This window comes from Drosophila erecta, unplaced genomic scaffold (genome assembly GCF_003286155.1).
Source record: "Drosophila erecta strain 14021-0224.00,06,07 unplaced genomic scaffold, DereRS2 tig00000000-arrow-pilon, whole genome shotgun sequence".
NCBI classification, from domain to species: Eukaryota; Metazoa; Arthropoda; class Insecta; order Diptera; family Drosophilidae; genus Drosophila; species Drosophila erecta.
The window spans coordinates 13,740,330-13,763,044 of record NW_020825194.1 but is presented as its reverse complement, the minus strand read 5'-3'; the positions used below and the strand labels follow the sequence as shown (position 1 = coordinate 13,763,044).

At 40.5% G+C, this 22,715-nt stretch overlaps 1 protein-coding gene across 1 annotated transcript in view; it reads right to left on the bottom strand.

The window, feature by feature from the left end:
- LOC6551900 overlaps positions 1 to 22,715 on the bottom strand; it is a 77,081-nt gene that overhangs the window by 15,204 nt on the left and 39,162 nt on the right. Inside the window, exons 3-11 of the mRNA XM_001980579.3 lie at positions 21,956 to 22,079; positions 21,740 to 21,863; positions 21,585 to 21,669; positions 20,611 to 20,721; positions 14,258 to 14,458; positions 10,505 to 10,656; positions 10,306 to 10,450; positions 6,899 to 7,029; positions 1,101 to 1,260 (exon numbers count right to left, since the gene is read on the bottom strand). Coding sequence (XP_001980615.1) covers positions 1,101 to 1,260; positions 6,899 to 7,029; positions 10,306 to 10,450; positions 10,505 to 10,656; positions 14,258 to 14,458; positions 20,611 to 20,721; positions 21,585 to 21,669; positions 21,740 to 21,863; positions 21,956 to 22,079 — 1,233 coding nt within the window. The remainder of the gene's footprint in view (positions 1 to 1,100; positions 1,261 to 6,898; positions 7,030 to 10,305; positions 10,451 to 10,504; positions 10,657 to 14,257; positions 14,459 to 20,610; positions 20,722 to 21,584; positions 21,670 to 21,739; positions 21,864 to 21,955; positions 22,080 to 22,715) is intronic.

The window sequence follows — 22,715 nt, the reverse complement described above, 5'->3', positions numbered from 1 at the left end:
AAGGGAAATAGCACCGGAAAAACCAAAGCATAAGGCCGCAACAGCAGAGGGACTGCTTAAAGGGCCGGCTGACGAAAATGAATAGAAGCATCTTTGGCCTGCTAAATTGCTCGAAAAAGGCAAACTAATTAACCAAAGTTTGACTCAGGACCAGTTCAGGCGAAGTTCAGAAATCCGGCACAAATTGAGCAGAAGATTTGCGGTCCTGTATTTCCAGCGCAGCTGCAGACCCAAATTCGTTTTAGAAATACACCAAAGGAAATATGCCCTTCGGCTCGATTATCTCGGAAGTTTGCGGCTCGTGCAGCAATTTCTATAATTATGGCTATCAATCAAGTAAAATCTATGTAAAATATCAAATATATGAGAAAGTAAATAGCAATTTAGAGGAAATCAACTTATAGCAAATAAGGTGCTGAAATGATAAAATAATACATTTCATGTGGCATACCGCAATTATTGTTTTAATAGTTCACTAAAAATCTTTTCGTGGTTAATCCATGGATCGTTAGATAAATAACACGCAATCAAAGCTGTGTTCCTTATAGCATTGTGCCGCAAAAGTTCGGCGCTTGTGAATACACTTTCCACTTTCCCCTTTTCCCTGATCCACTTTTGCGACCCGTCCATAGCTCAGCGACACACAAAGGAGCATTCAAGCAGCGCACAATAATGGGGCGTATACGCAATAAAACTGCAAGAGGCCCGCACGAGCGCACAATGCTGGGAGTTCAGTTCGCCGTTCGTTGGTATACCGATGCCCCGCTGTTTGCCATCCATCCTCGTCTCTGGCCATACTCGAACACTCAATAATGCTCGTTTTTGTGTGTCAAAGGTCCACTCGAGAAACCAAATGGCACCAGGAGGCGCAGATGGACCAGCAGGAGCAGGAGCAGGAGCGGCGAAGAAGGATTTAAGTGGGTGGTTTTGGGACACAATCCGATTTCCTATTTAAGCCGCCGCCGAAGCATTTGTTAACGGCCCGAACGCAGCAGTTCGAGAGCGTTTTTATGGGTCAGCTAAAACACAATGCGGTGCACACAATGGCCACAAATCAACATATCCCGCAAATATCCTTGCCCACTCATCGCGATACTCACACATCACTTTCAGCTCGACCACATTCGAATCCCCATCGCCCTCCACGTTCGAGGCAGTGCAGGTGTAGTTTCCAGCTTGGTGACGAGTGACACCCTGGAGCGCCAGATCTCCGCTGCTGACAATCACGCCCGCTCGCTGGTTGTGCTGGATGATTTGGTGCTGCAATTGGCAGGATTAAGACATAATTACAGGGATTGTCAGTAAAAGGTACATACTAAATTAGAGAAGGAGCTAATGAGGAGAAATAACCATCGTTGGAGTACTATAATTCGCTTTTATTCAACTCTTAATCAACTGTTGGCATACGTACAATAAGATTTGTATTGTAACCAATGGTAACCGACATCAGTTATGACAGATCAGTAGCTCTGCAGATTTCAGCTTCTCTTTGCTTTAAAATAAAGTCGGATTTGCCAACTTTTATGCACTTAAGTCCCAGGGATACAAGGTCACCCATCCGGGCCCTTTTTACCCCCCGGAAAAACACTCATAAATGTGCGCATCAGTGAGCTGGCAGCTTCATTAAGAAGCTGTGCCTTTGCTGACTACGTGCCTGGCATCGATGCTGAAAAATCAGCCGATATTTACTTTAAGTTTTCCCTTAAACACACAAGTTTCACCTACCACCTTCCACCTCCCACATATTCGTAAGTAGGCCTTCACACTCAAATGCTTACAGAGGCTTGACCTTCTTGCCGCACTTTCTCGCACTTTCGCTCTCATTTTGAAATAATGCTCGAACCCCGATGTTCGCCTTTTGGTTTTGTAGCCTTTTCCCCAACAGGCCGGCACTCGACAACATTTTGACGCATTTCCCCAGAGCCTTGTGCCATTTAGCGGCAAAACAAATTCGCACTCTGCCCGAGCTCAGCAAACAAACAAGCGGCAGGCGGTGGGATTGGGGGGAATGGCAACAATGAAGGCATTGAAATAAATAGAAATAGAAATAAAAATGTGTATAAATATGGTCGACAAAAGTCAAAAAGCCAGAGTACGGCGAACAAAGCCTCGACGACCTTAGCACACATCCATACTGAGGTGTCTATATCGGGATGTGTGAGCAAATAAATGGAAACAATGCAGCCAGGCAGCGCAACACTACGATAATAGTGTGGACCAGTACACTCAAAAAACAATTCCTAAGAAAAATATTTCATTGCACAAACATACTAATGTTTTGAAAATGAGCCAGCTGAACTAGAAACTTCAGCTGAATTTAATAACTGCTTCAAATACCCTCTAAATACCATCAAAGCTTGATAGATTCCAAGCAAGCTTCAAAATAATTCTAATTATATTGTTTAATGTTCAAGTAATTATACTGTTTAATGCTCTACTTTGAAGTGTAAATAACAGGCCAGGAATTCGAGCTGAGCTGGAGGGCTAGAGTTGATACTCGAATGCATTGAGAAGGGGTCGTGTATCTTGGGAATTCCATGCTGCGGCTTTTGTTCGGCGACTTCTGTGGCGCGGGGGGCCCCTTCCATTGTGCAGATGTAAACAATTATTTAGATGGCTAGACATACGGCGAGTGCCGTGTCAGGACAATATTTGCCCACTAGTCACATTTCGGCTATTGAATTCCATTTGCTTTGTGTGCGAATGATTGATACTATTGGCAAAGTGTCGGCGCTATCCGATAACAGATTGCAGATACAGATGTATCCATTACATATGCAATGCTCGGCCGCTATTAGCATATCCCTCGACTTGTTTAAAGATCCTTAAAGTGCAGAAGAGCCCCAAAGGCATTGTGTGTCCTACCCCTCTCGAAAAAGGACCTGTCCCGCTTTCCGCACAGCCTCAATTCCCGTAGGGTCTACTTAAATAGCCCAAATGGGAGGGCGAACGAACTGTGGCTCGGCCCAGCGACCTTGTTGTCATAAAACAAATAAAAATGTCGCCATGCATATACGAAATGTAAATAAAGTTCAAGGTTGTCGCAGCCAAAACAGCAAAATGAGAAGAAACAAAAAAAAGAACAGAATGAGGCAAACCAAAAAGTGTAAACAAAGGCAAATAGAATGACAAAAAGAAGGTGGGCCTGGGCGTTTGGGATTATTTCAAATAGTTCGGGGCACATCCGCTGCAGAATTTCCGCCGCTAACCATCGCCCGTTCGAGGTCACCACCCCCAGACCCACTACCCACTTCCCACCCACCGCCCAGCCCCGCCGACTTGATGATGTCTGCACAACCCTTTAGTGCCCCTCAATGCTAATGGCGCATTTTATGCGTTGCCATTTCTGTTTGTCTGTCTCTCGGCCGTGTTTTCGACTTGTTTGCCAGCCACTCCTCAAGCGGCAAGAGCCTTGGGCCACAATCCAATCCAGGCCGTCCTCTTGTGTTCGTCTGTCATCGATGTTAGTTCCGACTATAAATACCCAATTAGTTTCCGTAATTTATCTGATGGCTCGGACTGATTGAGTTGATTTGGTTTCTGCTTTCCCCAAGCGCTTTTTACGCGGCTGCTCTTTTAAACTTTTACTCGAAAAATTTTTGATTTGCTTGAGAACTTCTGAAACCGTATTTTTAATGTACATATAAGTAACTATTTAAGAGACTTTACTTATTTTCTTGACTTTCATTCCTTTTCTTACGGTTTTCTTAGTCTTAAACTTGCAACAATTTAATGCTTTTAGATAATATCTTTTTTTGCAGAACGTCAAATACTTGTAGATTATAGTTTGCAATTTTAATTAGCTGTTGACATACACAGTAATTTATTTCTGTACGTTCAGTTAATAACAATAGGCAAGATCCGCAAATAAAGATATAACCGTTCAATTTGCAAAATCTATTCAATTTGCAATATGTATTTTTGTTCGTCAACCAGAAACTTGCAGTTGAGAATTTAAGATAATGAATGAAAACATTCGTTTCAATCAATATAAATTTTCGACTGCCTTTATGGGGCAACGAACCATTGCCACTTGCCTTGTGGAGCTATGTAAATATTTATGCTCAAGTTGCTGCAAAACTCTAAAGTCGTTTCCACCGACTTTGTTCTCTAATCAAATTTTCTGGCTATGTTTGCTATTTCTGCGGTTCCTGACGGAGCTGAGATAAATGCGAGTGTGTGGCCAAAATAAGTTTTACTGCCAACAGGATTCGGATTCATCCGAGGCTAGCTGGTTTCTCCGGCAACGATTCCATCAAAGTTTTGCTCCTTCTCCGACTTGTTGTTGTTAATGAACATGTGAAAACTTTTACCCGCACGCACATTCGCTTGAGAACTTTGGCCCCTACTTCAGTGTGTGTGTGTGTTTGTGTGTGTGTGCAAGTTTAATAAAACTAATTGTTAATTTAATTTGCCAGCTCGTCGTTAATTGTCAGCTTGTCTAATTGAATAATAACAGACGAAGACAAGTTGCCAGAGCTCCACTTTTTGCCCTTCGGCTGTTCTGCGTGGAAGAATAGTTAAGTTCAAACCGAATCGATGTGGTGGCAAAACAAAAATTAATTTACTTGTTAACTGGGTGCAACGGAGTTGATTTAACTTGATTTGACTTCTAATTGCATTTGTAGGTTGCAGCGTCGCCATTGCCATTGCCGTTCCCGTTGCCGTTGCCAATTAACAATTGACTTTTAATGAACGCCCGACTTGGCTTCCTCGCCTTCACTTTGGCCCAAGCCATTTGCAATTTTCCGCTTGGCCTTGAACTCATTACGCATACGCCATGTGCACAGCTCGACCAAGCGTGGCTGTCTGTCTAACCTCCGCACCACTCTCGCCATTTTACTTGACTGTTTTCCCAGTGTGTGTTTGGCTTAGTTTCGTATCCATTTCATTTCCATTTTTGCACTGCCGCAGTGAACTTTTATTGTTATGACACTTGGCTAAGAGCAAAGTGGGAGAGGGCAGAGAATCTGTAGGGGATTTCACGCTGAGCTGGGTAAACGTAAGTGACGATTGCCAACTAACCAACTAACTAACTGCGCTTGTATCGCTTTCTGCCTTGTTAGCCAGTCATACAAATCCTGTCTCGTAACGGGGGCATTAGTTAGCTATGGCAAAATCTCTTACATGGCATAAAAGGGTATTAAAATAGTCTAAAAGAGTCTGACATTTAATTATGACCGTCTTCAAATATTCAAATATTTATGCGTTGCAGTAATGTAAGGGTATTGGTGCATCGATATGAACTATTTCTGTTCTCAGTTGATTTGCATAGACTTCCTAAGCATTGATTGGTCCTTTCCCTATCTCTAGGTATCTATGTATCTTTCACTTTCTATAGCTTTTGTCTAGCCCTGCATAATTAGCATTTTGTTCGATGTTAGATAGAATGTAATGGAATCAGCACTCGAACCAAACCATTCCATTGTCTCTCGGGCAAATTATTATTTCATATAAACTTTTTATCTACCTACCCTGTTCTCTGGGCAAATGTCTTGTGGAAGTTCCTTTGTACTAAATATCCTTCGTTTGCCGCCCCTACACGAAAAACTTTTTGGTCGTCTTCGAGTATTTGTATTTGTATTTGCTTATTGTTGTTTTCGGTAAAAGTTATGGCTAAGTTGTTGGCTTTGCTGTTGCCGTTGTTTAGCTTGGCTCTTTGTTTGGTCATGTACTTCATTGTGAATGAATTCAATTAGCATTCATATTATTCATACACTTGATTCGTTTCTTGTTCGGCATTGAATAACATTTATTTGGCCACCATTGTTGTTGCCGTGGCTTGAGTTGCTTCTTTGTGGAACCACTAATAAACAAATGATTTGCCTTGTAAACTTGTACAAACTCCCGAAGTTCCGCCCCTGCCAAAACCCTGTCTCATGCCAGCCACTTGACTCTATTGCCTTAAAATAATTGGCCAATAATTCAGTAAAAATGACCACTTAATTTCGGCTTCATAATAATTTACCCGGCTGAAGGAAGTATCGTGTGTGTGGGAGTAGCACGCCAATGTCTTGGGAATTGCCGGAAGTTGCGCAGTTGTACGCTCAATTGCCTTGAGTGCAACATTTGAAGTATGTTTGAAGGTCAGTAAACAGAGAGCCATTTTAATAATATTTTAAATGAATTTTTATGTAAGAAGTGTTAAGGAAATGACAATTTATTTTGAATTCCTTTAAGGTAAAAACAAGAATGCTATAGTCCAGTTCTCCGACTATCAGATACCCAATACACAGCTAGTGGAAGTGCAAAACAAAAAATTTCAACAATTCCTGGAGTACCGGTTGAAATTGGGTAAAAAGTAATAATATGAAATAAAAGCTTAACATTTTTTAAAAGTGTGGGCGTGAGAGTTTTGGACGGCTAGTGGGCGTGGAAATAAACTTACGCAGCGTATATGACTCTGAAACCTGCATACTTAACCTCAACATTCTAGCTTTTGTAGTTCCTGAGATCGAGGCGTTCATACGGACGGACGGACGGACGGACGGACATGGCCAGTTTGACTCGGCTATTGATCCTAATCAAGAATAAATATTCTTTATATGCCTGTAAGTAAGTACCCTATGAGTAACGGGTATAATTATGTTAGGATTAAATTATTCAAAATCCAAACAAAATGCATATTCTATTTAGTTATAAAAACAAAAAGTAGATTTCTGATTATTTTTTCCCGTGCATCTGTCAAACTTTCGCAAGAGTCCGAAGTTTTTTTATGGCACTAGAAGGTATATTTATCCAAAAGCATACTTTACACTTTAGACCGTACCGTTCTAGCCCTTTCTCTCCCGCTTTTTGCACATGTTTCAATAAGAAGTGCCCTTTTAGAAGAGCCCTTCATAAATATTGCAAGTCAAGTCCAGTCAAGTCAAGGAAAGTTGTTTGTTTGCTCACTTACATTATGCTTCCATACAACTTTATAAGCAGCCGGATTTGCATGCACTTTACACTCAAAGTAGACATCATCGCCTTCCTCGATATCCTCCGGATTCAGATTGGAGCCCAGGTCCAGCTGCAAGGTGGGAATGACTGCAAAGAAAGTGGGTAAGACAGAAAACAAAACACTGGATGAGCATTGTATTCATTTGACTAAGACAGAGACTTAGACTTGGATTGGGATTGGGATTTACTCGGGTAGAGCTGCGAAGAGTCCATCAAACGTAATTTGCTGGCTGTTTTGGACAATCCTTCAACTCAAGCCCAAGAAAGAGGTATGAAATGGTGGGCGTTGGATGGGGCAGTAAGGGGGTTAATCTGGGCTTATCTGTGATTAGTGTCGCTCCTTCCTTGCCTTCTATCTATCTACGTATGTAGCCCAGTTGTCCCTCGGCATTTTGCCACCTTCCACTTGTTTATTATTATTTTGCACATTGTTTTTGGCAACTTTCCCTGCCAGGCGTAGTTCTGGTCTCTCCACTTCGCATTCTGTCTGCTTAGTGTTGCTGCCTTTTTCTTTGCTACTTCCTGGGGTGGCACGTTCTATAAGCAAGTTTCTTTAAGCCGATTTCGTCTTTTGCAAAGACTTGTTAATGAAAATGAAAAGTGCTTTAACACACACCATTGCAGAAACGAGAAGGGAATGGGCGTGAGCCGAATTAAAGAAGGGGGCTTTGGAGAAGGACTGACAAGAACAATGGGAACAGGAAGAACGAGTCAAAGCAGTTTGCATAATTTAAAGACTTTTCCCACTGCCCCACCATGGCTCCCTCCCCTCATTGTGTCTATCCTTTTCCCGCTCAACAAGTTCATTAGCGACGACTTTAAGCCGGCACAGAAAACTAAACTGAAACGAAGGGACAAGGGAAATGAAGGATGTGCACTGAACAAAATTCGGTGTTCTGAATGCACAAGAAATGATTTTTTTGTTAGCGAAAACAAATATTTTAAGTAGGCATTATTACTGCTAAAAAGCATTGTAAATATCATATTTATAGCCATAATTAAAATGCGAGCTGGTGTTAAAGCAACGCCAATTTTCTTCAACTGCATAATGACAGTGAGATATTTTCCGAAGGAAGTTCCAAGTGGCTGGCAGGCCACACTGTTGCGGTTAGGATGGGCTTAAGTGGTAATAACTGTCACTGGCCAAGCTGGCCAACTACGTCGGGCTAATGCATTTTATGGTCCTCCATCTCGGTGACCCCCGGTCCGATCCATCGTGGAGCGAATGTTCCGAAAACGAGAGGAAAAACCAAAGCAGCCCATCCCAGTCGTAACTGCAGCTTAACGTAACGACTTTTGAGTGCCTGTGCCACATTATGTTGCAGCTGCAGTTGAATTGGAAGGATTGCGTCTGTGTGCTCGCCATGGGTGTATGAGTGCGGGTGAGGCCTGTCATTGTCTATTGCACAAAGTTGAACCCGTTCTCGTTAGCAGTTCTTAAATTGATTCTACTATGCTCCCAAGGCAAATAAATTGAATTGGCCTGAGAGCTTATTTGTTTCGTCCTATTTCTAAATCCCCTTTGAGCGTAATTTAGTTATATTTAGAAGTTGGAAAAATACTGTAGTTAGACTTCTATTTTTCATCCAAAATAAAAGTCATTGTAAGTTGTAAGCTTTTTTAAATTAAATATTATTTGATACGTTTAGTCCCATAAATAATAAAAAAAAGGTATTCCCAAAGAGACCATGACTATTAGAAAACGAAATTTGCCTCGTCATTAAGTTTATTGCGGATACGACTTAAATTCTTGGTCTCTTTCCGTTGATTTAATTTCGGTTGTCTAACCTGCGTTGATTGTGTGGAAAATAAGAGGTCTGCCTGCGTGAAGGGTCTCTGATTAAGATATTAGAGATAACTTTTTTATGGCCCGGCTAAATGTGATGTAATATAATGAGAAAATTATTGGCAGCGTCAACTTCAACCTGGGCCATACCATCTCTGGTAGCAGCCGACATTGCATCAACTTTTCAATTTACCCCCGTCGCAGGAGGCAAACAAAGAACACGCTTAAAAAAGACACAAAATCTTTTCACGGCAGCGAGGAAAGTCGGGCGGGAAATATGAAATCTCAGGAAGTGTCAGCAGAAGGAAAACGGAGGGGGCCAAAATATTTTAAGCACGCTATAAACATGTAAATGAGCATGGAAATTGAAATTGTTATCTAATTTTTTATATCAGCGCTCGCGCAGAAGCCCGACTCCTTTGCACAAGACACTACACTGAGCGAAGATTCAGGACTTTAAATCAAATCGATTATTGATAGTGCAAACTTTGTAACTTTAAGCGCAAACTTTATAAGCCCCGTTCTTAATACTTAAACCTTTTGGCAAATAATCATATGTATAACATTTTCTTGCAGTGCATTCTCCGCAGCAAGCCGGGAAACATCCCCATCATCTCGGCAGCCAGCGAAAGGAGTAAAAGTTCCAATGACATTGGGGAACAACGAGGCTGTAAGCTTTTTAGATAATAGACGTGGCAACTGTTTGCCCAAGACGCTGTCGTCACAGCCCAGAAGTTGAGGACCCTGGACCCCAAGACTATTGAAACATTAAGGTTTAGGTTTATCCCATCCGCATATGTGTGTGGGTGTAGCCTAAAGTGAGCTCTTCCGGCTTGTCGTGCATTGTGTGCATAACTTTTCTCGGCCGCGCGCGTTTTTAATATTTTGCCATAGAAATTTTATTAACAAACTTTACCCCCAGCACATTGTTGACGCGGCCCATAAAACAAACGTTTGACATACGAGCCGAACCGAAAAAGAACAAAAATTGAACGCATTATGTAAGGACCGCCAATATTTGGAACAGAGTTCCGAAATCCCGGCTACCGCCTGTTATGTCACTATGGCATTGGTATGCAAAACAGTATTGATTCCCCAAAGGACATGGGCGATAAGCGGCTGACATAGTTTATGGGATCGCACGAGAACCAGTACGCGGGCCCATCGATGGTTTATGGGGCACTCATAAAGTAGCGACATATGTCAAATGGGGGTGTTATTAAAGCGGCCGGTATCGTCTGTTCCTGGTACCCAGAAAGGGTTGGGGAAACGAACCCTGACTATCGTTTTGATTGATTCTACAGCTAACAAGGGCGTTATGTAGCTTACCCAATAGCTCTGTCAACAAAATAATTTTAGAATATGTTAGCGTGATTTATTTGGGTGTTATTTAAGTATAGTTTGTTGACAAACTATTCAGTATACCTGCATTCTTTATTATACCTGCAATATATTTCTGTTTAATTCATTTAATGGCTCTCTCGATAAGTGCAATTTAAACGTTTCATTATCGATTGGTTAATTTGTAACACAACTTATACAGTGCGATTCGTTTAAAGGTATAAAGGTATACTCACAAAACACATTCAGCTTCATGGCCGTTTCTCGAATGCCATTTCGAACGAGTTCATTGGTTGCCCGACAGGATAAGGCCTTGCCATGATCCTCTCTTGTGGGTGTGATTGAAAGCACCGAAGTGCTGACATTGCCGTCCTCAGAAACCTTCAGAAAAATGTATATATTAATCCAGAAATTATAAAGTATTTATGCACCTACCTTCTGGCTGTGGCCATGCAGCTCGAGATTGCCCATCCACCAGGTGATTTTGGCCGGTGGCCTCGATCCGATCGCCTGGCACTCGATCTCATACTTTCGATCCGCTGACATCGGCTGATTGTTAAAGCTGATTTCCACCAGCAGAGGGCGCACTGTAAAACAAACAGTTTGATTATGAACGCGCATTAATTTCCATCGTGAAATTATTTGCTTAAATGGAGGTTAAGGTTGGTTTTTACTCTCGCCACTCGTTCGAAGTTTTTTGCCTGGCTTTGTTTTTCGCTTTCGTTATTTTGTTTGGTGCGACAGCAGCATTTTGTTGATTTATTTAAATTGTGTGTGAAAAATGGAAATCGAAATGGAAATGACAGGCAATGCAATTAAAATTAATTGCAACAAATTATGATTGCCACCAGCGGCAGTAACTGCGGCAATAACAACTGGGGAATGCAACAATATCAAGCATAGGGCAGCAAATATTTCTGTTTTCGCAAAAAGGATCCATAATACCGAATAATAAATGTCAGACGGAAAGGGCAAAGAAACCGACTCGAAACAATTCGCAGCCTCAGCCATTTTTCTCCTATATATTCAATATAATTAAATATTTAATTTTCGCAGAAAAACTATGAGAAATCGATGAGACGTTTATTATTAAGGGTAGCAATTAAAACTGCGTAAATTGCCATTAATGGTGGCTCTTTCCGGTTCCCTAAATTTATCGATAGCTCGAACAGACTCAATGGAAAACTATAACTTCCGAATCGCGATGGTTGACTGTTTAATAAATAATTGGCATGTGGATTGGTAGATCACAAACAGACAATGCATTACAGTTCAGCCAATAAATATTCATGCAATTACATTTATGTAATTTGTATATTTGTTAATATTCATGCTGACAGCAATTTGTTTACCCACAAAATTGAAAATTGCACAAACCAATAAACAATAACAAACATATTTTTTTCCCGCCATCCAAATATGGTCACGTAAAGCTTTGGAGTCTGGGTTCATTATCAGCATTACACAGCCTCCATCGTTATCGAGATGTCACAGCGATTGTTTTTGTTTTTCGCGCCTGCAGTTTTTCTTTTTTGTGCGCTCGTGAAAATTATAAATACGCTATTTGGGTTTGAATTGCAAAATTTGTGTTATTCAGCTATTTATTTTGTCGGAATAAATTGGAATCAACCAATTTGGGGAAGATTCGTTCAATTATTTCATATTGCCTAAATCCGCTTAGAGGGTATCATTAAACAGATACCTTTAAGACTCAATGCGCAAATTTCTTGCAATTTAACGAGTTAAGCCAACTGTTGTTCGTTCACTTTTTTCATTTGTTTTTACATTTGCTGCGGTTGGCTGCGCATTTTATGCGTTAATTTAAAGGCGTGACATTTAAGTTAAACCCAAATGCGATAATAAAAAAGGAAAAACCAAAAGAGGCGCTGGGCTGAGTGCTGGCCAACTATCTACAATTTTATTTATTTCAATGCCATTTTAACCTGTTTTTTCCTTGCATACATTACAATATAATTGCAGGTTTTTTTTATTGTTTTTATAGGCATTGAACAGGTTTCAGTGCGGTTGTTGGCGCAGCGCTTTATTGTAATTAAATTAATTATGCACATTTGCATTGAAAAATCATTTAAATGTTTAATTAAACGCACTACACCAGCGAGCATAGAAGACCTGAATGGTCCACCCCGAGGACTGAATGGCCACCAATTATGCAAACAGATCCATTAAATTGTTAAAGGCTCGCAGAGCGAAATCCCCGAAGGACATTTAATCGATAAGAAAGAAAAGCTACATTTTCCAGGTGGCCTATTTACCATTTATCGACTCCTGAAACTTTTGATGGGGAATGACGAACCCCTAGAATCTGATCCCCAATTGCACCAGAATTCGTGAATGCTGAGGAAACATTCTTATTCAATTAAATGTTGCACTCTTCACTTCGACCAGTTCTTTTGGGGCCTTGAATTGTGTGCTAATGAGGAACTCTCATAATTGTTTTGTGTGAGTGACTGAGTGTCGTGACGGGCGTAATCTAATTGTTAGTGGCCATAAAATTAACTAATTAAGGTCGTACTTATTATTCAACTGCCCCGTTTCCCGGTCTCCTCCATTCTGTCATTACACGCAAAGCAAAATAAAAACACCACAATTTCTGTCAAGGAAAAGTGGCGAATTCTGGTTACAACCACAACTGCTCGCTTCATTTCAAGGTCATTTGTTAATCGTAGTACGAAACTGTGGCCACATTAATTGGCCAAGTTAGCGACATTCCAGCGCCTCATCTTCCACTTTTCTTATGGTGTATTAACTTTTATGTCTTCGCGAGTGCGACACATTCCATGTTTTGCCCAGTATTCTGTCCCATCTCAGAGCAATAATATCAAATATGCGCATCACCAGCTGCTGCTTGTGGAACGTTGTGGCATTATTTTTTAGGGAACTAAGTAGGAATTGACGTCCAATTGCTTTGGCTTTTTGAGAGCCATGACAGACGCGCCAAAGTGCCATAAAATTCTATGGCCAATCTTTGGCTGTTTGCGCAACGCTAAGGGCCTGATAGCCAAATATTATATGGCATTTCGAGAAATCAGGGAGTGGTAGCTGGACCTTGTAAATATTACATGTACATGGTTGAAAAAGATCAAGTGCATTTCCCTCCATTTGCATCTGATTTAAAAGAGTAGTAAACTAGAAAAGTGTTTTTTGCGCCACATTCAGATAACTTTTATAGTTTGTAAAGAAAGACTAACTTTTGGATAGTCTGTGTTCCATTGTATCTCCACTAATAAAGCTGACAGAATTTGCAAATACATTTTTGTCACATCGAATTTATTTGCCAACAGCTTTTCCGAACACAAATCTCTTAACCACTCACACTCAGGCACTCGAAATTGGCAACAATTTAATTCAATTTAACAATTTTCACTGGCGGAGCGTCGAAAAAGGGCATTTAAAAATTGTCACAAAATAATAAATCCATTCGGGTCATGCACAGTCCACTAACCTGAACGCTACTATTATATGAAACACAAAATCAAAAAAAAAAAAAAAATACATATAGTTCGATATGATGTTGGCCGTACAATATGTGCCAGGTCAGAGGCCATTGTATGTAGGTGGGGTAAGTTACGCACAGGAATTTCTGTTAGCCGTTTTTCCTATTCGCTGTTTATTTTTTTTGGTCGTGGGTATCGCATGCAATGTTGCTGCTGTTGCCGTTTGCATTTTGTTATATTTGCATAAGCCATTTTATTATCTATTTTTTTGTGCTCAGCCTCTCTGAGTTTTGCCTTACTTATTTATTTATTATTTTTTTTTTTGTGTTTTCGGGGTGTTTGTTTCGTTTTTATCTGCGCAGCTATTTGTTAAAACTTTTATCGCAATGCTTAAAACCGAACAACAAAAGCAAGAGCACACAATCTGGATCAGGAAAGAGTGAAATAAATACAATAAATAAATAAATTGTTTGGCAAAACGCTTTTAGCACCATATTTGGGTCGTTTTAAACCGCTTCAATGCTGAAAAATGTTTCAGTTTATTACAAACAGGAAAGTCAGAAGGCGCCTAATGAAACAGAAAGCTTACGAATGCTTGTTTACAAAATGGCCAAAAACAAGGCACAATAGCCATTATTGATTAGCTGCTTTTAATAGTGCACCAAGAACATTGTACAATATATATATATTTTTTTAATATTTCATTTTGTAAAAGAGGCATTCTTGTACTCACGGTAGAGGTCGATCGTTATGTTGGTGGCCACATATTTCTTGTGAAAATTGCTGGCCTGGCAGGTGTAGACCGCATGCTGGTGGATTCTTGACAGGTTGTGAATTACCAGCCTGTTGGTGATGGCACCATCGTATGTGTAATCGGTAACGCCATTCTGCAACTGCCCATCCATCAGCCAGATGACTGTCGGCGGCGGAGAGCCTGGAAAAATAGCAAATATGTGGCTTAAATCTTGAGTTCGGCTTTAATTTTAAGTGGAAAATGCATAAGTGCATGTTGTCATAGTATAAAATCTTAATGGTAATGAATTATTGCTACCAAAATCCATAAATTTCTTTTTCCCTAATAAGCCGCACTGGCTTGGCCTAAAATTATCCATCAGCTGGATTAAAGAGCCTGTTATAATCTATCCTTAGAACCTCTAATTTAGTTAGCTGGTGGGGCTTGTTGACTAGCCACCACAGCGCTGCAATTGCTGCGGAGTTGGTGCCACTTAAATCAGCACACAGACGCACAACCACATTACTCATACGCAGCGTGGCGCACTTGGGCGCCTTTAACGACTTCAACTTAATCAAGCGCTGAAATTAGCTTTTGTGTGCGTATATGAGCGCACATTAATTTAATAGCAACGGGTGGTCGGTCACTCACTCAAAAGGAGAGCAAATAATACACTGCTAAAAATATAATAAATCATATGTGCAGCAAGACAGATTATCCAGATTACCAGCTGTATTTGATTAAATCTTATTTTAAGCGTCCCAACATGTAATTAAATTCTTTGTAATTGCATGAGCTTGCCGAACGTTTTTTCCAGTGTCTGGCGTTGACACAAATAAATTTTGTGACAAGCTTGTTGTATATTTTTCTATTATTACATAGTTATTACGCAAAATGCTTGATGAGTAGCCATAAAAAGCAATGCGACTGAACAAGTGCCATTAAATCCACCTGGAAATTCACTAAAACTAAGCCACGGATGGGCCGAAAACTGCACTTGATATGTTTGAAAAATGTGTCGCTCAGACACATAAACATAGATTTCCCTACACATACGTATGTATGCGAGGTAAACGCACATTACTTTGATTAATAACTGCCATTTGGTAGAGTTTTATGTTGTTTATGAAAATATTTCACATACTCGCAGAAGGCTCTCCCTGTGTGTGTGTGTGTGCATGTGTATTTGTGCCGGAGTAGATTAGCGCATGTGTAGCAAGGCGGCTTAATGGTTGCCAGTGATTTATTGGCCACTCCTCGACCAGCAATACAATGGGAATATATAACAAAAAACGCTTGCAGAGCCAGAGAAATTCCAGTGAAAAGTTTAATGCATTTGTTGCTCTTCTTTTGAACCCTTAAAGTCTGCAAATTTACTGACCCTTGCATTCACTTTAAGGCCCCGGCCAAGTATGCTTTCAAGAATCCGGTGATGTCTGCTGTTTTTTAATGTCAACATAAGGTGCCACAGCCCACACAAACACACACATACACATACACTGATGCAGCTGACTTGCATTTACTCTCCACACAAACACACCCAAAGTTTGCACTAGTTTTTTACTCTTTCACTCTGCTTTGCTTTCTTTTAACTTGCAGTTTCATACTCTGGACGGAGGCGTCTTAGAATATCCGAAACGTAGGCAATGATTTGTTTTAAAAACTCAAGCTTGAAGGAAAATGTAAAAAATTTCGTTGTATGTACTTAAAAGCAAAATATTTCAATAGAATATGTCAAAACATAAAAATTTTTTAATTTATAAAACGAAAATAAATAATTTCGTTTTTAATTATTGAATTTAAATACAATAGTTGCAAAGGATAATGTATGTAAAATGTATATCGGTATGACCTATCCTTCGAAAAGAGTACTTATGTCATAGTCCTTTAAAAAAAACCGCTCCTCTCTTTTATTTCCTTTTGCTTTTTAGCCAAGTGCTTTGCCATTTTTAGTGCAGGCATCAAAAAACGGGTTTTTGTGCCATGCAGCAGAGGAGCAGAAGCAGCGGCAAGAGCGACATTAGCATTTCTTTGCCATGTCCACCTGGCCTGCACTTGTCCACCTCCCACCGCCTACCACAGCCACGCCCACTTTCTAATGAGCAGCAGCATTCAAATGCGTGCCAGTTTTCAGCGTTTTCTTGCGACAAAGCCTTAAAGCCGCCACCAGCCAAGTCCGACTCACTTATGCACTTTTGCACACACGTTACCAGAACTCAAAAGAATTCCTCTATTTGGGTTTCACATTGTTTTCACTACCCACATCGCAGAAAAGTGCACAGCGAGAAGAAACTACCACAAAAATGTCTGCTATTTGTGGGATTTTACGGAATATTTTTCCAGCTTGTTTCCAATAATTCGAAGAATTCAATAAAAACAAAATAAATTATGAAATAATTCGATAACGTTGTTTTATTTCATTTAGGCTATATTGAGTTTGCTCTACCAGCCATCAAAATTCCTTCGTTTGTATTTTTGTTATTAAAGAATATAAATGAAATTAAACACCTATGTAATCTTTTGTTCTTTGTGTAAATAAAACTACACATGAACTTAGGCAAGCAAACGCTCTAGTTATGCAATGCTGAACTATTTGCTTGTTTAGTTTTGCATATCTTTGCATCTTGTGCATCTGTTTTGGCTTTGGATTTGTCTCGGCTGAAATAGATACACTGGTAAAAAAGTGGGTGAGGGGGTGGGACCACTCTTAAGAAATAGAAGAAAAAGCAGCAGAAATTTAGAACTCAAGATAGTAACAAAAAGTAAAGCAAAAGGAAGAAACTCTGCCATGGCACATAAATATTTTTTATGTTGTTGTCTTTGGCACAATTTCTGTTTATTCAGTTCGCAATCCCCCTGACTTCACTCCCCTTTTTTTTGTGCTCTTTGCCATTTGACCTTTTGTCCAATGAGGAAGCTGTAAAACAAATTTAAGGCTTGCCGACTTCAAGGAATTTTCTGAAAGAATAGCAGAAATTGCCTTCCTCAATTGTTATTTGTAGTTTGTTTATAAAGTGAGCCGCTGAATTCCTTCGTTCTTAATATTAAAGGAGGAATAATAATTGATACCTTCAAGGTTTTATACCTCTTAGTGCGCCTTTTCAGAAAACCCATAAATGAAAAATAAATGAAGTTGAAATTATGCAAACTTTTGTGGCAGACAATATACTATTTCAGCTTTCCCTCCACGTCCCCTTAAGTATTTCGCCCATTTTGTTCATCCCACTTTCGCCTTAGTAAATAACTTGTGTTGTTGCATGGCCCCGTATTGTTGCACTTCCGTGCTCCGAAATGTGCCACAACAACGGGGCAGCAACGTCGGTCGTAATAGTAATAATAACAACACGAGAAAACTGAAGAGAGAAATTTTTATAAAAATGCACACAATTTTGTACTCGCAACCTGCCTAGAACAACAACAGCAAACACAATAACAATATGGCCAACGCTCACTTTGGCCAAAACGGAAAACGCCTGCACTTCCGTTTGACACACACCAAAAACAAAAAAAAAAAAATTAAAGGAAAGGAAAAGAAAGGAGGGTAAAAAGCCATTTTTAGCACACTTTAGCAATGCTGGCAGTTCTGAGGGGTATATGCGAACTACAGATGAATATGTTTTTTGGCTAGATTGGGATACAGAAGATTTAAAGAAAAACTCCTGTTTAGCATCAAGGATTAACTTCCTTTTGTTAGCCAGTGTGCACTTTCTTTTCTTTTTGTTCAGGGGAAATTTAGTTTATTTTTAATACTAGTGCAATCTACCAAGTAAATAGGGTAACTATAATGCTCAACAACGATGTCACCCATCCGTTTAGTTAATGTTGTTTCCCGCGAGTTGGAGCTTTCATTGCACTATATGCTCCAAAGAGTTTCAGGCTAAGAGATGTGGAGCTAGGGGGATTTGGAGTCGCAGGGGCCGAAACCGCCGTGTGTAAAATTCATGACGTGCAGAAGAAGGCAACGCTGAATATTATGCATTAGTGGGCACATAAAGCCACGGCTTTCGCCCACTTTTTGCCCACTTTTCGTCCTCTTGGCCTCCAATGCCGGCGCACAATGGGTGCCCCTCAGTTCCAATGTATATATTCTTTATGATTGTGGCGGGGGCAAGTGAGCTGTGTTGGGGCAGATTGGTAATTTTTACTACCCACACAGACTGTGCTGGTTTATAACTTCATTTCGCTCCCCATTACTCCGCTACTCGTTTTTTTGGGGCTGGCGTGTCGCGCTCATTTGCAATTGTGGCCCTCCTCCTAGGCTGCAATAAAATTTACTGCTCCTTTGTCGATTTCGCACACTCTTAAGCCCAAACCGGCTGGCCTTCCTTATACCCCATACCGGTACTACCAAAGCGCCCAAAACACCAAACATTTCCATCCCGGGCCGCTCCTTTCTCATCGCCTGCCACTTTTGACTTACTTCTGCTGATTGCACTTGTTTAAGTGGCAACTTTTTCAGCACTTTATGCTCCCGCTACCTTCTCCCGGCTGGCTTTTTGTTTTGGCCACAGAATTGCAATTTCTGTAATGGACATTGCATGTTGAATGCCAAAGACCTGACCGCACTAGACCCAGAATCGAAAAGAGCCAAGAATGGAAACGGAGATGGTGCCGCACCGAGTATAATGTCAGCATTTGCCTACAATTTATTTCCGCCCGCTGTTAAAGATTTCAGTAGCATTTTCAAATTCACACCATTACTGGGTCGTTCCAACATAATTGGGATGTTCAGCGGTTAAGGGGAGAACGTGTCCGTTTAAAAGATAATGGCTATCGAGTCCACAAGGAGAAACCAAATTCAATTGTGGATTTCTCCTAATAAAATATACCAAAATAAATCAAGTTTCTTATACCATATATACCAATCGAATCTGCTTACCCCAAAGACCCACGAAATACCATTTACTTGTCTTTTTATAATGTAAGTTTTTTTATAGTTGATGTGCAAAATTTGTCGTCAAAATTTATTTTGAGTGCAACCATTTTCGTTACAACTCGGATCAATTTGTTCGTTTCAACTGTCAACGAGCCTGACCACACACACAGTCACTCTCTCCCACTCGTTTTGTACAAGTTTCAAGTACTTCGATTGCTTTACCTCACCCACCCCCCGCTCATTTGCCAACATCAACTGACTTCCTTTTTGCTTGTCAACAACTTGGTTGTCCATTCAGCCCCCCTCCGAACTATCCACCCACCTCGTATGTATTTACATTTGTACATTGGCAACATTTTCCTTGCCCCCATTTAATTGCCACATACAACATTTTGAGTGCCCAATTTTGCTGGTTCCTCTTTTCCTTTGCACCCCCCTTTCAGTTTCAGCCCTTTCGCGGGTTTAACCCCCTACCAACAAACACACATACACACACACAGTGCCGGCAGAAAACTACTGACCAGTTAACAGTTGCCGGGCAGTTTCAAGTGCAGTTTGCCTGCTTGGTGATTTATTTTATGTCAACGTTGACATGTCAAACCATTCAAAGTGGTTTCGCTTCCGCCCAGACCCAGAAAACAAAGGGGAGTACGCAGCGATAAAGCACGCGATTGTCGTTTGCTGGTGACATACTTATGTCGTGCACTGTGACGGCTTTCTGAGCGAAAGCTGCACGGCGTTCTTGGGTTGCGACACTCGGACTTCCCTCAACCAATCTGTATTTTGCTTCTCATTAACAACAATTGACTTAAGGGTTTTGTGTGCGATGCTCAGATTGTACACAGTGAGAAAAAGCTGAGAAAACATGATGTACATATTCCAAATAAATGTGCTCAAATACAAAGAGCTATCTTCCATTAGGATCATGGCTACCATGGCGTGGATATATTTTCAATGAAAAATGGTAGAATTGGCTTTTAAATATGAATGCCATTGTAATACCCAGATTTCCTGCCTGTATAGCCATTGTCGACGTATCAGCCACTGGGAATCATCGATAACAAAGACTGTTGACTTCTGAGGACCTTTCTCTCCACTTCTGCGCCCAATTCTTCTTGCTCTTGAGCAATTTTTAATCCTTTTGTTAAGCCAACACATTTGTTTGCGAAATTAACTTGGCTCCCAGGGATCCCAGCTTGACCTACTCGCCTTTCAATTGGCTCCTGTTTCACTGACATTTGTGTTCGCCTTCCTTACAATTGAACTTTACTTCATTTATGGTTTGTTGTTTATGCTCGTGCCTTTGTTTGCATGCCAACAAAGCTTAGTTACTCACCCCGAGTGTCTTTACAGCCACTTGTAAAGTTAAAATATTGATTGCATTTTACTGGGCTAGCAATTATTGTTTTATTTCACTGGTATTTCCCTGCCCCACACTCAGTACCGAAGGATATTGTTTATCATTACAAGAACTTACCGCCGTAAACAGCGCAGGTGACTTCCGGGCTGCCACCTTCTTCATAGGGACCAGCTCTCGAATCGATTCGCTGGCGACGCTCATTGAAGACAATCGGCTGCGTTGGCGGCACTGAAAAATAATTCATATTATTTAATTATGCATTAACTAAATCTGTTTCACTTTTAAAGAACTCGCCAAATCCCGGATCGCTTTCAATGATTTTAAACAGCCGCAAATCAGAAACAATTTGGCACTGTCAAAAGCAATGCAAAGGAAAAATTATACAACGTTTTTACTCATATAGCTAGAATAATAAATTGTAAGTTTTGCGGCTAACCGAAAATCATTTCAGCTAATTTATGTGCAACTCGTTTGGCTCGGTGTGCGTGTGTGTGAGTGTGTGTGTGTGTTTGGTACCAAAGAAATATTAATTGCTTTTATAATCGTTTCTGGCTTGCCATATTTATTTATTTATGTGAATGTTGATTTTATATGCACGTAGACAGTAAACAGAATATATATTTATTAATGGCTCTTTTTATTTAAACTCTTTGAAGTGGAAAATTTTTAATTGAGATTTGTTTTGGACAATCCAAGAAATATCTGCTTTTTAGTTGGCTTTCTTCGTTTTGGGTTCATTGTTTGCAAGAATTACAAAAATATTTTCATCCAAAATATCGAACATTTTGTTGTTGCTCTTATTGTGCAAATAGGCTATGTAAATTTCCATAAAAAAAACTTGTAAAAGTTTACATTTAAAGTTGTTATTAAAAAAGAAGAAAGAGGAGTATCAAATTTAGAATCATTTAAAAATTACTAGTTGAAAGTCCTTAGTTAAGGCCTCAATAAATTTGATGGGCGACCGTTTAGGCTTTCTTCACAATGGTTTCATATTAATTAAAAGTATTGGGCCATTATCAATTATAAGTGGGAGTGTGAGGCACGCGAAATAGATTGCTTTCCTGACACATTTCAGCTCTGGGGATACGCACCGACAACCTCCAAATTGACGTTGCTGTTGCGGGTCTGCGAAAGCTTGAAGTCCACGCGACACCGAAAGTTGCCCGCATCCTTTTCCTGAAATGAAATTCCAATTATAGAGCGCTGCGCTGTTGGCACTCGTGAGGGTGGAAAGTGAATGGGTTACCTTAAGCGGATTTATAATCAATTCCGCCGGCACCTTGTGCGTTCGAAATACGGCCCGATCTTCGAGGACCTCCTCGTCGCGCCAATGGGATGGGGTGCCTGCGTGGGCGCCACGTGTGTCGTAGCTGTCAAAGGAATTGCGATACGTTAACCCATATAACCGATATAGATACTGGATAAGGAAAGGATAAGGCTAGTAGTGCCCAATTTGACCCACCTGTAAATGGGTAAATTATTCTTGTACCAAACAACCAGAAGCACTTTGTCATCGGCCTGGCTGGAGCCCACATCGCATTTGATTTGTGCCGAGCTGTTCACCAGGACGCGCAGGATTTCGCCATCTGAAAAAAGAATGTGGATTGGCATGAGTAAGAGGAGTCGCTGCAAGTTGGCAAGTTATATTTTCAAGTTCTTTGCTTTTGGCTGAAAATGGAAGTCAATTTAGCTGGCAAATTGATTTTCAAGTGGCTGCCGCAACAATTTGTCACAAAGTGTTCAACAATTGCATTATTGCACACATACACATTCTCCCGAAATGCAGCAAAGAAGCCTCATGGAATTCCCAAAAAAAATGTTGATAAAGTTGTTTGTGCCAGAAAAAGTAGCGAAATATTTCATATTTTCTGGCACCCATTCAACGAGCTTTACTCTGATAAATGTGGCTACTTTTTGGGCTAGCCAAAGGCTTCCCTCTTCCCCCCTTATCTAATTAGCCAAAAGCTGACCAGTGTAGCCTGCATTCACACCATTGGGCTAAGCTTTAAAATATCGATCGATCTGCGGCTGTTTTTGCGGCCCGAAAAAGGAAAACCAAAAATAGCCGAAAATCGCCAAACGAAATCACAACATTCATAGAGAGTTGCAGATAACGGGAAGGGGCAATGGCAATGGCGATGGCGATTCTGATGGCGATGAAAAACCAGATATAGAAGGGAAAATGCAGCGACAAGCGACCACATAATGCTGCAAAACAAAAC